The sequence below is a fragment of the Strix uralensis genome, chromosome 7 (genome assembly GCF_047716275.1).
Source record: "Strix uralensis isolate ZFMK-TIS-50842 chromosome 7, bStrUra1, whole genome shotgun sequence".
In the NCBI taxonomy this organism is placed as follows: domain Eukaryota; kingdom Metazoa; phylum Chordata; class Aves; order Strigiformes; family Strigidae; genus Strix; species Strix uralensis.
In genome coordinates, this window is record NC_133978.1 from 16780643 (window position 1) to 16797541 (window position 16899).

Genomic DNA, 16899 nt, shown 5'->3' on the forward strand with positions numbered 1-16899 from the left:
TTTTCTACTCAGTTCATAGTACTGTACATAAAGTACATTAAATAGCCATACACAAAAAAGAAGTGAGAAAAAGGAAAAAAACAAAACAAAACCAACTTCTTTTAAACAAGGGATTCAACAAGACTAAGTACTCCAGGTTGCTAATGGGTAATGTATTCCTAAGCAACTACCTTCTTTTTAAGGTTTTATATTATGACATGAATTAAAAACATGTAATGTTTCACTGTAGCTGTGTGCTTGTCAGGTTTGTTCCTAAAGTATCATAGGTATGTCTCCTATAGAAAGAAGTCAGTTCTTTAAGGGTTAATGTGGGGTTAAGGAATCCTGAGGTATTCTCCTGCTTGTCCTTTCTTAAAGGTATCTGCATGTTAATTCTCAGAATTACCTGAACAGGTGAATATAAAGACTGTATGAATGACTAACTGAATGAATGAAATAATTCACTTGAAATGCTTGCTTGTATCTTGTAAACGACTGGAAAACAGAAGTGTGATTTCTGAATCAAGGTCTTTAATGAAATGCATAAAAATCTCACCAGAGTAGAAACTCATACACTGACAATTTACTCTGATTTCTTTTTCTTTCAAATAGCCCAATAGAATCCTGCCAGAATTTCTACAAAGATTTCACATTACAGATCGACATGGCTTTCAACGTGTTCTTCCTACTCTACTTCGGCTTGCGTGTAAGTAGTGGGTTTTTGATAGCGTGAGTCAGGGAGTGAATACAGCTATTAGATAGGGAGATTCTTTGAATACAGCCTGACTTTACAATGGCTGGACAAAATTAAGCTATTTTCTGAAATGCATGAGCAAAGCATTTGATTGAGAACATTTAGGTAATAATAATAAACATCTAAGATCACTAAGGAGACCAATAGTTTATAAGCTAAGCTGTCTGTTCCAGAATGTTCTTGTGTGGTAAAGGTGAAAGCTGCTATAGTTCAGTGCTGGTCAGTGATGTCGAATCTACTTTCACTCTCAATGGAGTGATAACTAGTCAGCAAGACTACGGAATACTTGATCTATTCCTCTGCTGCTAGATATGACTTTGGCAGTCAGAGGTTGAGATACAGCTGGTAGAGCTGCTATATTCAGTTTTATGTACATCCACTTTCCCAGACTGCTAATGAATGCTTTGAAGAAGCTGTAAATACTAGTCAACATGCTGAAATGTATATCCTTAGAATATACTTAGCACTTTCTGAAAATCCAGTAATGCTGTTTCAGGATCTAAAAGTTGGGACATCTGAAACAGGTAGGCACTTTTAAAAGTTAAGGCCAGTAATGCTTGCAATTCAAACTGTTGGGTTTGGTGAGGTTTTTTTGGGTTGGTTGGTTTGTAGTTTGGGGTTTTTTTAAAACATGCTTTGAAAACTAACTTTGCTTGTTGTTAATTGGCAAATCAGGGTAAAAAGGCCTCAAACATAACAGAAGTACAAGGAAAACCTCATGTGAGCAGAAAGGCTGCCACATTAGTCTTAAAATTTGATATAAGTATTGCCTCCTGATCTTCCTTTGTCCATTTTTCTCCTGAATCACAGGAACTCCTATGTCACAGTGATAGTTGAGTTCCTCCTGTTTCACTTCCGACCCACTGAACCAACTTTTTCTGATGATCGAGTAAGGAGTTTTGTTGCAAATCTAGGTTATTTCATTACCTAGCCTAGGTGCAGTGTCTATCCTTTAGCTAAATAGATAATTTACTTCAGTATCTACACTACTATTTATGCATTCTAAGGTGTATTTTAAAAGCCTATGGCATAATAGCCCCTAATTTTTTAGGACTGGGGGGGCTTTTGCAGATGTCCACCAGGCCTGAAATACAGGTTAACTTCTTGACATAACAGATTCAATGCATGGTAATTGTGAACTTCCAAGAACCTTTTTTTAGAAGTATCCAAATGCTTTGTAAATTTTGGGCTAGTGATAAGGTTGTATGTTCTTATCAAGAGAATTAAAATTACATATTGGCCACTCTTACTTAGTCAAAGCAGTAACTTAGGCTACATTATTAAGAAGCAGAGCACAATAAGAGAGAATATACTGAGAGCTGATGCTAATAATTTCATATCCACACTGTATGTTTTATGGAAGGGAGAGAGAGTACTGTAGAGTCCACTCTGGACCTGTGGACTGAATGCACTTTAGCAGTTACAGTATGTGAGATGCACTGCTAGAACACCTTTTTTATTTTATTTTCAACCGAAACAAATCCGTGTTGTCCAAAACTGCTTTGTGATACAAACTGAAGTATGGTAAGTGAGGATGATAAGGATGCATTTCACATTAGTATTCCTTATCTAAATTAAAGTGCTAATATAGGTGTAACTTCAGTTCTCCAAGAAGCCCTGCTGTATGAAACAGGAATTCCTGAGGAAAAGGTGATACTTGATTGTATGAATGCAAGAGCTGGATCGATAATGAATTTGCTAGAATCTATTTTAGTGGGTTTTTTTTTCTAACAAATATCTCCTGTGAGGACTCACTAGCAAATTAAAGTATTTGAAGAAATATTTTAAAATCTTATCCTTCTTTGTCTGTTCTCCCAAAAATGATGTTGCAACTCAAAATCCTAAATATTACAGTATCTTCAGTTCTAGAAGATATTTGTGTTCAAAAACACATATATTCATTTTAAAATCTATGGTGGCTAGTTTCCAACTATGAGAGAACTCAGAAGTGAAATCTGAAAACTGCTGATGAAGTCTAAGTTCAAATTGCACAAGTTAGCACATAAGCAATAGGGTCTGGCAGAGATATGGCAAGTATGGAAGTAATCCTTCGGAAGTGACAGAATTATGCTAGTGTTTCTAGAAGAATGTGGTATCTCTTCATGCGTGGTAGGATTGCCTCTGTAATGAAATAGGCTTTTATTAGTTACTAATTACCTAAATGAACAACTGTTCAAATACTTCCATAGAAAAGTATGAGTCACCTTTACAGTCAAAAGACTTTGTTTTCATTGTTGCTTTCTGAAAGCCTAAAGGTTGTGCCATGTGGAAAGATAAAATGCTGATTAGAACATATATTGCACATTATGAAAATATTGATCTGACACCTTAAAAACCTTTTAGTTCCAAATATTTGGACTACTTCTAAATTTAACAGAAGGGAATAGAAAGTTCTTGCTGAAACTAAGTATTTTTGTTCAATTTTCATCTGGAGCGTTGATATTGAGTAATACAGACTAACAAAATCTCAATTTATTTTTGGTTTTAAGTCTTCTCTGAGGCAAATGCTGCTCATGTTGTCTGCCTTCTTTTTGAGTATGATTTTGACATTCTTGACATCAACAGAGTCCTCTTTCCAATATTTTATCTGAAATTCCAGCAAAGTTGGTATGCGCCATAAACATTTTGTGTTAAAGTTTTAAAGTAATTCTAAAGCAAGGAGATCAAGTGGGTTAATTAGTTAGAGAATGTTGGTATTTGCTTTGGAAGAAAGACAATGGATACTGTCTGTAGTTCAAAAAATACAAGCACTGTTTTGAAATATGTTAGTCCAGGTTTAAAGACTTACATGAGTAAAACTGCTCCATTAAATATCTATGTGATGCACTAAAATTTTATATTTATTTGTATATTTCATATTTATATTAAGCATATGTTTTAATTATTACTTGAATGTGAATAGTAGTTTGACCTTATTTAAGCACATACATGAATAGGCAAGTTTAAACTATGATGTTCTTGGCATTTAAGTTTGCTAGTTTCCCTAGGCTGATTTCATAGTCAGGAGAGAGAAATTACATCATCCATGGCACAATTTGAAGGACTGAAGCCCTGCTGCAGTCTAAATTATGTTTTGTAGGAGTCATCCTGTTGATTACCTCTGGATAGGATGATAATGGGACTCTTTGTAAACTATCATGTATTAGAAACCTGTGAACAGCAAATACATGTTGAGACTAATACCAACACGTTTGGTGTGCTAGAGCAAAGGTGATAGACTTTGAAATATTTTATACTTACCTACACTGTTCTAATATTACTGATACATTCTTAATAAATGTGGAGAAAATGTTTTTTAACACAGATAATACAACTCATCATATAAATGATCTGTCTCTTTAGTTAGACCTTTCATTTTAATCTTAGTGTGGTTATCAAGCAATGCACAATACAGACTTCTTTCCGGTAAGACACGCTGTTTTGTCTGGACTGACCTAAAACATCAGTTACTTCTCCACTAACTTTGGAGTTTAATATTTTAGAATGGAAAAAATTGCCCATACTTGCAACCACTATGAGCATAATCCGATTCTTACATACCTCCCCCTCTTTTTTTTTTCCAGTTCATAGCCGCCAATGACAAGCTATGGTTTTGGCTAGAAGTTAACTCAGTAGTAGATTTCTTCACGGTCCCTCCAGTGTTTGTGTCAGTATATTTGAACAGAAGTTGGCTTGGTAAGTAAATTTCCTTTTAATAGCTGTTACAAAAATACTTAAATTTTGCACATTTTGATGGAGAATTTCTTCATCTTATGGCATTGTGTAAGTAGAAGGATGTTACAGAGTTTCACCAGACAGGTGTGTTACGTCAGAAAAGCCCTCACTAAGTCCATTTTATTCTTGATTCATTAATATAATCTCCTACTCTAAGTGGTGATGAACTCCAGCTTGGAAGTACTGTGTAACATGAGGCTGTTTTTGTAAAACAGTGAATTAGATATAATTGCCTCAAGTTACAAACTGAACAGGTGATCCAGACCATTTATTCACTGAACTGGATTGCCATGAATCATTGTCAAGAATGAAACCAAGAAATTTTCTTCACATTTTGGGCCAATATGGTTAAATTTTAGATCCACTGAAACAATAAATTTGGAAGATTTGTTTAGACACTTACTGGAGTTACCTTTGTGTAGGACTGCTAGGAATGCATTAGAAAAGAATATGCCACATGTAAAAGGGAATACAAAATGAAGCAGAGCACATGAAATAAATCGATTGAAGAACACCCATAATGTGGCATATGAAGTTTCTTATACAAATTGTATATTTACTCTAGTCAAGTAAAATGAACCTCAGAATTTGGGAGGTTTTATTCAGGGAAGACTTCCTAAAAGTGACATATTTTGTGAATGCTACGTCTTCAGACAATGTATGAAACCTTACCAGTTGACAATCCATTTCTCCAGAAATACAGACACTCATTGTCCCTGAAAACTGAAGGGAATGCTCATTTTAAATGTTTCACATGGAAAGGAAAATAAAACACAGGATCTTATCTAGTATTATAATATTTTCAACTTGATACAGGAGTGCAAAGATGCAAAAATTATTGATGAATTACTGTTGTATGGAAAGAGATTAATAAACGTATAACCACGTTAGAGTTCATACTATATATGTCAGTGGTTATTAGTATGCCAAAGAAGAAAGTGGTAAAACAGCCAGAAAAGGTCGCTACAGATACTCATATGATTACTGTCTTCATCACATACTTCTATTATGTATGTAAAACTAAGTAATGATTTTTGAAGGAGAAAATGTCATATAGTTCCATATTATGATAAGAAAGAAAATAAAAAAAGAACATATGTAAATAAAACATAAGCTTATGCTTAAAAGAAAATTGCTGAGTTCACTAGCTATAACTCAATCCCAGATTCTTTGCATTATGTGAATTAAAGGGATGTATTTTCACACTGAATGTGACATATCAGAGTTTCCCCAGAACTTTGAGATTGAAATCATTGGAGATTAAGCCTGTCTAAGAGCAAAAACTAGAATCACAGGATCCATAGAAAAGTAATATGAAATAAGAAAATAGCAAAACCACAAAATATGGGAAATGAGGCAAAGCGATAATTATTTGAGATTTATATCCTTTGTGAAAGTGACTGCAGAATTGACTGACTCATGGTGACACAGCAATCTAACTAGCAGTACCAACAGGGATAATGAGAGAGTTTGCCCATTTAGCAGTTTCTGCTGCATAGTTTTTACAAGATTTATGCTGTTTTGCAGGCAAAGTGTTGTACTTATATTTATTGATAGGGTTGAAAGGATTTCCATCACTCTTAATTACACCAATGTCACTTTCTCTTGATTTCTTGTTTATAGTCCTACTTTACCTGTTTTCTCATGGAATCCTCCTGAGACATTTATGACCTGCTGAGATACAGATTTTTTTTTTTTTTTTTTAATGTAGTCATTTTAGGAGTGACATATTTACAGAGTTTGAGCTTTGCACCTGCTTCCACTGTATTTATTCCAAAGGGATTTTCATATTAGGGAAAATCATCCTTAGTGAAATAACTCACTAATTCAAAAATGTGAATTATTGGGGTCCCTGACATAGCTGTGATTTAGATCAGCAAGTTATTAATTTGAGATGCTGTGATGAAAGAGTTTTTTAAGCAAATACACTGAAGTGTTTTAATGAGGATTGTCTATTCCTTTACACCTTTTAAAGAGATGGCAAAATTTACTCTGCCTGGTGAGCTCAAATACTTCAGACATACTTGTAATGCAGTGGCAGGACTGACTGTAAATGGAGGGAAAGGGAGGGTGTTTGGACCATATTATTTGCAGTTTCAAGTTAGATGCCTACTTCTCCTTTTATATAATTTTTGTAATTGAGATATCCTTGTGCAGAGGGTGATTCAGAACATGGAAGTTCTGGTTTCTTCATGAAGTGTCCCTGTGGAAATAGGATACACAGGGAGGTTAGCCTTTTAGTGAGGCAAGTAAATAGGGACTGCTTATTGTTAGGCAATGTTAAAATCATTTAACAGGTTCAGATTTCAGTGTATCTCAATAATTCTTTGCATGTTTTAAGAATTTGTTACTGATTAAGCAGTATTCTTTTATATGCTTTAAATTTCAAGATCATTTAGGAGCCCAAATACATTACCTTGTCTGGAATGTATTATGCATCAGGATCTTTCCAGTTTATTTCATTATTGATTCATGTCAGTCATCTGTGATGAGTTCATCTAAGTACTAGACAGAATTCAAGTCGTCAGAATGTGGATCCCTGAATTCCCAATTTCACAAGAATTTGTTTATTATCAAGTTTAGTTAGCTGGCAATAAAGTAAGTACAAACACACAGATTAAACAGTATTTTAAAAACCTAAACCATCCTAAATCAAAAATAAGCTTTGCCTTCGGAGCACTAAATGCTCATAGAAAGATATGAAGTATAGCAGAGTACCTGTGGTCTGAAAGTATCTTCTTTTAATGTACTATAGTGGAAAGCCAGTGGGTTTTCTCCTTTTCTTATGCTAGTTCAGAAATGCTACCATTCAGCTATTATGTAACTCTTAGTATGTGAAGCCTTCCACTTCCCCTGCTAACTCTTCTGCATTCAGTTGTTCATAAAATGTATTTTTGTATCTCAAAATGCTGTATATGAATGAAATTTTCATAGTTCATGAATATGAAATATTACTTGCTAATTTTATGAGCAGACTGTATTGGAATAAACTGCCTTGACAGGAGGGTATTGTTAGAGGAAGATTAAGCATGTGAAATATGATTTTGGTTTCACATTTATGAGGACATGTGAATGAGGAACAATCAGCCTTAGAACTACAGTGACTTAAATAAAGCCTAATACATGGATTTGATAGTGTCTTATTGAATCACAGAAATTAAAGATAGAAAAGGTCTATTAAACAATCCATTTCCTTTTCCTGACCATGGGCTTCATCTATTCTACCATACAAAATTTCAAGCGATAGAAACTGTTTGATTCCTAATAGATTCTATTATCAGGAATATTTTTTCATCATCCCTTCTTGCCTGACATCCCTTCTAGTCTAGACTGCTGCTGAAGCCATGCTATTTTTTCTGAAAATAATTCAAGATTTACAGTGGGGAAAAGCAGGCAACAAATGTAAATGTAGGCACATGCGTAGCATAGAGAACCATCTCTTTGTATGGTGAGGAACACAGTTACAGAAAAGAGGGTATCCTTTTTTCCAGTCCTTGCTCAAATTCTGTCCAGGTACTGTTACAGACATCTCAATTAATTTTGGATGAGGCTTGTGGTCTCAGTATCAATTCCTGGTCTGAGAATACCGTATCCAGCATCTCTGGTAGACATTCAGCTATTTTTGTGAGCCAGAGAATGAAATTGGTTACCCTCTGTGGAAAGAGATAGATGGCTTTGGAGAAAAAGCAGTGTGTTTTACTGAGATAGTTAAGCTGATGGTGTGAATGCCTTCTGGTCATCCAGCAAGTGTGCTTCAAGATGAAGCTTTAGTTTAAAAATCTGTGACATGAAAACATTTGCTTCAATACACTGTAGACTTTTTTGACATAACTTCTACAGAACAGCTCAGACTGAAACCATATTCAAATCTGCAGAACATGTTATTCCTTTTGGAAAACATATATTTTAGTAGAACTTAGAGCAGTACCACTAAATTGCAGGGCTACCAGTGTGAAAGAGGAATTATGAGCTCCAAAACTTTATAATAATTTACTGTCTTTTGATGCATTCACAGGTCTCAAAACTATCCCTTTAACACTTTAAATCTGCAATCATTTGCAATGATTTGGTTGGTTAAGTATTGTGCATTTTCGCCATCTATTGGTGAAAAGTTTGAATACACATCCAAATTCTACAATATTTCTTAAAAAGCTAGTGTATTTCATATAGCTTTTAAAACATTTTATGTCATTTTACTTACATTATAATTTATTTTATATATGATGGAAGCTAAATTCTGTAAAATTTCCTAGAAGAAATGTTTTTTATGTATGTGTGCATATGCACTACTTTTCTCTGCAGTAACATTTCTTTGTACACTTCAAATACTTTTGAACAGGTACCAAAATAAATTTAACAAAAATAGTTCCGATACTTAATCTGCTTGGTGATTTGTCAATAATATGTAATTGAATGGACTGTATCACATTTGTATTATATTGAAGATGATTTTTTGCTTTCTTCTAAATACCTTAGTTCAGTTTTCACAGAATATGTATGTTTTGAGAGGATACCAGTTAAAGTGTTACTTCACAACAGACTTTTGAGTTGTTACAATATTAATAGCAAAAGGTAACTTTGTGACAAATACACGTCATCACATTCATGACAAATCTTATGAATATTGTTGCATGTGGTTGTGAAAATATGTTTCTCCTCCTTTCTCCTCCACTGATGAGAAGTCAGACAAGATAGCCAAAAGGCGCTGGAGCAGAGGAGAAACACAAGGACCATATTAGTCTCAAGTGTCATTAGTTCCAGTCTGTGACTGTCTGTGAGTGGTACTTTACATTGCATAGAAAACTGACCCTAAATTCATTCCGTTTTCTATTCTGCTCTGATTGGGAGAAGCCATAGGTAGGGGGGTACTTTGATTTTCTCCTGTGTGAATGAGTGGCAGGCTTCGCCCCAGAGTAATCATACTCTCTGAATGTTGAGGATCTATTGCAAGTTACTGTCATAGCTAATACCTGTTATATTGCTTTAAATAAAAGTGCTTCCTTGTTTATCTGGCCTTCTTTGACCTCTTGCATCTTTTCTACTTCTGAGAGGAGAAACTTGATTGCACAAGAATGCATCTTTAGCGGAAAAAAAATCCAGTCTTGAGTTTGTAATTACCTATAAACAAATGCGTATAGTTTGTTGCTATCCTGCTTTACACGTGATCCCGAATGCTGCTTGTCACTAGCTTGTTCTCTTCATTATCAAGCGTTACATCATCTAGTATCATTGGTTAACTTTATTAGTGTGAATTTTACTTTTCCTCCAGAATATTAATAGAAGTATTAAATAACCTAGGGACAAGAACACATCCCCAACAAGACTCCCAGAGAAGACATGCCAGATTCATTTCAAGACTTAATGGTTCTTGGTCAATTTATTGAGTACCACGGCAATGCTGAGTAAATTACATCAGTATTTATAGCTTTATCACTCAAACATGTTATTTCATGGAAAAGCTAATGGGATAGGATGTTTTTCTAAAATGTATACATAAATACAATTCTCTATCTTGACCACTTATTTGCTTTGTAGTAGAATTCTTTGTTTTGTCGAAGATTGATTAATAGGCATATGGTTACTTCTTTTAAACATATGAAATAACATTACCTTTCTTAAATATTTCTGGAACTTCCATAAACTACATGTGCCAGACTCACTGAAAACCAACATAAGGTAGTCCACAGAGTGAGTTTTTAAAACTATTGGATACGAGTTACCCAGACATGAGGACTTAAAATGTCTGCCTTAATGGATGTGTTTATTAGCGTTCTCCTTAGTCACATTAGGAAGACAAGTATGCCATCATTACGTGGTTGGCTTTTTCTCAGTTATAAAATAAAATATATATGGGACACTTCGGCCTGTTCTCAATTATTATTGAAATGTCCACCATGCTCCTAGTGATAGAATGCTACAATTGAAATGTCTTTTATTTGCAATGCAGTAAGTCCATGGTTGATTAACATAGTTCATAAACACTTTCTTCTTTTTGGAATTTGATGTTTTTAAATACAAAATATATATTACTATTTTGGACTTCTGGGTTTTGGGTGGTGGATTTTTTTTTTTTCCATGAACAGTAAATGTAATCAGTATTTTCATTTAAAAAGCCTAAATTTAAATTTCATAATTGCTTTTTCCTTGTCTGCCAAGATGAAATCATATAGATGACCCTCCCTTCCATTAAACACTTCTAGTATTCTTTTGTGGTTGTAATATCTAGAACTTCTAAAGGTATATTAATATTCTTCAGCATATATTTTTCAGATAGACATTTCCGTGGTGTAAACCAAATTGTCTATTGTCATCATTGATCAATATTCTATTTCATGTTTTTTCTGGATATCCATCCACAAACGTTCATGATCATAGTCTGCCAGATTTAGTCATTCAGAAACACAGAATGTCATTCTGGAATAGATGGACTGCTAAATTCTAAGTAGTTTATAATAATTGCTTTTGACTTTTTCACTCATATTTCATTCAGTCATACTCCCCTGGGATGGTAGTATCAAGTATATGGGATTTATGCTGAAACATAAATCACTGCCATTGCTCTTAGTAACCAAACATTTTGCATTTTTTTATAAGATACTATGTAATTATCTTCTCCATATCCCTTCCTGTCTAATGAAAATATGTTCTCAACATCTGGATATTATGTGCAAAAAATAGTCTAATGTTTTCTTTTTATCCTGCTTTTTATTATCAGTTTAATTACTTTATGACTGTTCTTGTGTTCTCTAATGGTTTCCATGGTCTCTCAGACACTGTGATTAAGTCCCTTCTGCTCAAATGAAGTCTATCCAAGCTGTACAGTTTTGTCTTTAATAGAATGTGGAATAAACTTCTAAAAGAAAAAAATGCTTTCCCTCAAACTACTTAGGGAACCCATAGTTCACTTGTGCTGTCTGCTGGCATTTGTATTCCTTTGCATGAGGTGCATTTGAAAATGCTACTTGTAGTGTCCAAAAAGATCATTGCATTATCATTCGACAGATGCTTTCCAAATTATCCTGAGCTACTTACAGCGTGTAACCAACCTGCACAGTTTCCTGAACGGTAATATGAGAGAAAAGATTAATTTTTTTATTATTATTTATTTAACTAATTGTTTCTTATCTTTAAAAGTCAGCTGAAAGACTAGTTGAAAATCAAATTTCATGTCTTGGCTCCAAAATAGTATATTAACTTGTGCAGTACCTTGTAGGAATTCAATATATTCATTATACATTATCCAGTAGTTTTTCCCCCTGATACCTTCTTTCACTGGTTTCTTGGTAACTGGTTTTTTTAATACATGGAATCTGAAGTAATGTTGCAGAGTGTGATCTTCTCAACTTTGAATTTTCAATGCTTACACTATTTTATACTTTATAAGTATATAATTAATATCTGTATAAGCCCCAAACCAGAAGTCCTTATACCTAGAACATGAGAGTTTATATTCTGGTATTTTTAACATAAGTTTTATAACTTCTGGTGACCGTTTTTGGTCATTTTATATTTCTAAGCATCTAACTTCTGTAACACAGCTTAAAGGATCTCTTTTATACTCTAAGCCCTGGACTAAATGTTCTGGGATGTCCATGTAGTTCTCATTAATTCAGCACCAGTTGTCTAGTGTGCTCTGTGGTGCATGAGGCTTGGTTTATGTGGAGTTAAGAAAACATACATTTGCAGCTTAAGTAATTTAAAAAACCCCCAACCTAGCCATGTTCCTCTTGACCTTTTTGCAAGACTGAATTAATCATAAACAAATCCTGTTGAGACTGGAATTGATATAAAATGATTCAAAGATAGTTAGGATCTCACTAGGAAGAAGTTAGGAATTCCATATGAGACTTTTGGAAGTTCATACAGTGGCTGTTCTGCTGAATGTCAGAGAGCTCTGAATTAACTTAGGTACTCAACTGAGACTGGAGGTTTAGATAAAGCAGATCATTCATATCCTTTCAGTAATCTTTGGCAATTCCTTCGCTTGACTTTATATAGGTGAATCTAAGAAAAGTCAAGAGAGCATTTGATTAAGATTTCCTCTCTTATTATAATTCCAAACTCAAAAGGGAAACTTAATTAATACATTTATTTAGATGCTTGACCATTACCTAATGGACCAAAAACCCATTGCGATTAGGTAAGATTACTTCTTGTGCTTCTATGCTTCAGGTATCAATATGAGCAAAACTCTGACCTTGCTGCTTATGTGACATTTCACAAGTAATGGTTGGATAACAGTTTGCAACAATACTACATTTATCCTCAGTCTGTTCCTTGATCTACTATTCAATTTTTGCAATTACAGTAATTTGCCATACAAAGTCAGGTGCCATGTAGAGAAGGAAAATTTGGGATATAGAGATCTGTTCTTCCAGCTAAAGTATTTAAGGCTTTTTCTGAGGTTTTGAACTGCAGGATATTTATACCATTTGGCAGAGTTTCATACAATATTGACTTAAATCAAGAAAACAGTATCTTTCATAGTCTGCCACTTCTTGCCACTTGTTTCACATCAATTTTTTGAATGCCTAAGTTTCTCTAGTACTTCTGTATTTATAGTATCCATGTTTACATTATGCAGGGGTTATTCTTGATTCACTGCCGACCCCTAAACATTTAGCATTCATTAACCTTGTTGCCACCTTCAGCAGTGTTAAGTATTATACTATCTGAAATTCTAAATAATAAAACAAAAATAGAAACACAGCAGAGAAAATCCAGTCCATAAGTGGAAGGACATTTCTCTGCATCACAGAAGTGTCTCTGAAGTTATTGACCTTCCGTAACTACTTGCACTGCAGTGGTATACCTGATGGATTGCCAGAAAGTCTTTGCCAATAAAACTAATGGTGCTCAGAAGGCAGTATTTGCTTGTTCTTTATAGGTGCATGCTTTTGGATCTTTCTGCTGCTTTTCCCAGTTTCTTCAGTTCAAGGTATTTTTTAATATGGAGCAGTGTTAAATAAGCTGCTACTAAACTTTGGCGTGCACTTGTTTCATTCAGGCATTTAATTGTTCTTGAAAAAATCGTGTTTGCAAATTTTATATGGGATTATGTTAGTTAGGAAACATATTGCTCTAAATCGATCCACCGATCTTACTTCTCTGATTTGATATGAAGGGATATGAAGCCAAAGAATCTGAATTTGCTTGGTGTTTTTTAGGTTCCAACTATCTAAGCTTATCTGGTCTTCAAAATTGCACAGGCATTTGCCAATACTAGGCTTTCTTATGAAATCTCCCTAGCTGCTACATCAGGTCAAAAGCTGAAATATTGGAAAAGCAGCCTATTTGACTTTATCAGCCATTTTGTTTGTTGCTAGTAAAAATATAGCAGATGGCAGATAAAGATCAAAACCAGGATAATGCATATTTTAATTTAAAAATAGAATCTAAACTTAGAAAAGTGTGTTTTTCTCCATAAGTAAAACTTCTAGTATACAAAACTTTTTTTTTGTTTAAAGCCATCTTCTTGTTTCAGTTATAGATGACTTATTTTTCCTTCTTTTTAAATCAGCATCTGTAAAGTAAGGCAGATGGTGTGCTGTACAGGGGCAGGTGTAGTACACAGCATTTTGTTCAGCATTACCCTGCAGAGCGCTGTTTTTATTAAAAATAATAATACTGTAGCATCACTGTGGATGTTTAACAGAAAAGAATCAGCCACGTAGTATCTTAAATGTCAAGTTCAATTTCAAGAGGTTTTGCATTCAAGTCAGGATATCTCTGGATAATCAAAAGGAAAGTGTTGTAGTCCCTCATAAGCAAAGATGACTTGAGAGCAAAATGGTATAGTCTACTACGTTATGGTATTGCTGAGGTACTCCAAACTCTCCAGCAGTTATTTCTCAATTATCACCGAGTTACTCTGCTGCTCGGTATAAATTAGCTATCAGCTTTATTGTCTTCCTAATTGCTGGTTATGTTTTTCTTTGACCAATCCTTACTGTATGGAACATTTTCCTTCAGAACTGTAGGAGTTTTTGTGTACGGGTGTGTTCGTGCTGCACTACAGAGATACTCTGGTTCCTTTTCAACCACTGTGCATGCAGCAGTTAATGCCAATCTCATTCATCCACACTGCAGCCCTGTGGTTGTTCAAAGTGTCATGTGCTTGGAGATGTAGAATACTTTCAGTTGATGCTAGACTTAAGGAATGTGGGTGCATACCTCTATAGCCTAGCAGAAAGGTCTCTTATTGCTATGAGCTAACTGTAATGTTAGTGGCCGTGTATGGTACTGACACTGTGTGGTGATGTCGGAGTGAATATTATTTTCACATTATGTCGGTTTGCTCACTTCTGCTTAATTCTGATCTGGGATGCTTTTGTCTGAGGTAAGTCAAGTGAGTCAGTGAAGTTCAAGGATGTAATGACTCTTCAGCCTTGTGACAGAAGAAGAAATAATCACAGTCAGATAAATATAAAATCCTAATATGATTAGAATGCCTTTTGCAACCTTCCTATTTATTCCTTTTTCAAAATTCAACCTTTGCGACCCTTTCCTATTCAGCATCCAACTTCTGTGGCTATTATTGAAATTCTAAATCCTGTAGGGTTCTTACCAATGTTCTGTCACGTACAGGCTGCTGTAAGTAATAGATAGAATATTATTTAGAAGTTCACTTTTTAAATTTATGTATTTAAGCAATTAATTATGTAATAAATTAACATAACTGTTATTGAAATTTGTATTGTATATATACAATGTATATATAATTTTTATATAATTTAATCTAAAATTTAGATATTAAAGTTAATTAAGTGTTTAGGTAATGGCTAGATATGTGGTTAAGACAATGCTAACTCAAGAAAAAGTTATTTTTATAGTGGTTGGTTTGCAGGCAGTATATATCATGATGGTGTGGCAGTCAATGGACATCTGAGTCTCTACATGCAAAATATTGCAGGTATAAATTCAAATGAGATTGGATAATTTATAAAGAAAATAGTGTCATCGCAGGTTTTATTTTCTGTTAAATTCCATATTAACACTCGGTTTGGTTTCTTCATCGTTTCACTTTCCTTGCTATTGTGGGCAAAGTGTAGATATCAGCACTGTAAAATCAAAGACATCTAGAAAATAAGAACAAATCAGGATAGGTTCATCTGGGTTCCCTGATGCTCACTCTTACCTTGGAAATTCATCTAAAGAAAATAATATACAATTGCATTCAGGGTGGATTGTATAAGAAATATGTTGCATTCAGTGGAAAATAGCACATGATTCATAGATTTGGAGGAACGGCATCTTCTAGGAAAAGTAGGCACCCAGTTTTCCAGGCGCTGGTTCTAATCTACTTTGATAGTCCATAGAAATTTTCCCTGTCTGTTCTTAGTGATTTGGTAACATTGGCCTATTAGCGCAAGGATATGTGTGCACTTGAAACTCCCTGAGAATTTGCTTCTCAGTAAGGAGATCACAGACAGATTTTCTGTCTGACATGAATTTGAAGAGAGGAGTTTTAAATGATATTCCCTTTACTGGATTTATTCTTGATTCAGCGTCAGTGATGAATTGACACTTGCAGTTCTCAGACTTTGTGTTTAAACATGATACAATACTGAATAGGTGAAGACTATGTTTTAGTACTGGCATGGGGTGAAATAAGGGATACTGATAAGTGGTGTATGAGCCTACATCACAGAATCATCTAGGTTGGAAAAGACCTTGAAGATCATCTAGTCCAACCATTAACCTAACACTGACGGTTCCCAACTACACCATATCCCTCAGTGCTATGTCAACCCAACTCTTAAACACCTCCAGGGATGGGGACTCCACCACCTCCCTGGGCAGCTCATTCCAACACCTAAACAACCCCTTCTGGAAAGAAATACTTCCTAATACCCAGTCTAAACCTTCCTTGGCACAACTTGAGGCCATTCCCTCTTGTCCTATCGCTTATTACTTTGTTAAAGAGACTCATCCCCAGCTCTCTGCAACCTCCTTTCAGGTAGTTGTAGAGGGCGATGAGGTCTCCCCTCAGCCTCCTCTTCTCCAGACTTAACAACCCCAGTTCCCTCAGCTGCTCCTCGTACGACATGTGCTCCAGACCCTTCACCAGCTTCGTTGCCCTTCTCTGGACACACTCGAGTAATTCAATGTCCTTTTTGTAGTGAGGGGCCCAAAACTGAACACAGTCATCGAGGTGCGGCCTCACCAGTGCCGAGTACAGGAATAAGATCACTTCCCTGTCCCTGCTGGCCACGCTATTTCTGACACAAGCCAGGATGCCATTGGCCTTCTTGGCCAGCTGGGCACACTGCTGGCTCCTGTTCAGCCGGCTGTCAATCAACACCCCCAGGTCCCTCTCTGACTGGCAGCTCTCCAGCCACTCCTCCCCGAGCCTGTAGCGCTGCTGGGGGTTGTTGTGGCCCAAGTGCAGCACCCGGCATTTGGCCTTATTGAAACCCCTACAGTTGGCCTTAGCCCATCGCTCCAGCCTG

General features: G+C 35.3%; 1 protein-coding gene across 19 annotated transcripts in view; it reads left to right on the forward strand.

Moving 5' to 3' along the window:
• KCNMA1 (potassium calcium-activated channel subfamily M alpha 1) overlaps positions 1-16899 on the forward strand; it is a 514017-nt gene that overhangs the window by 305455 nt on the left and 191663 nt on the right. For all 19 annotated transcript variants that reach the window (XM_074874548.1, XM_074874549.1, XM_074874557.1 and 16 more), the window contains exons 4-5: positions 592-685; positions 4297-4408. In XM_074874548.1, coding sequence (XP_074730649.1) covers positions 592-685; positions 4297-4408 — 206 coding nt within the window. The remainder of the gene's footprint in view (positions 1-591; positions 686-4296; positions 4409-16899) is intronic.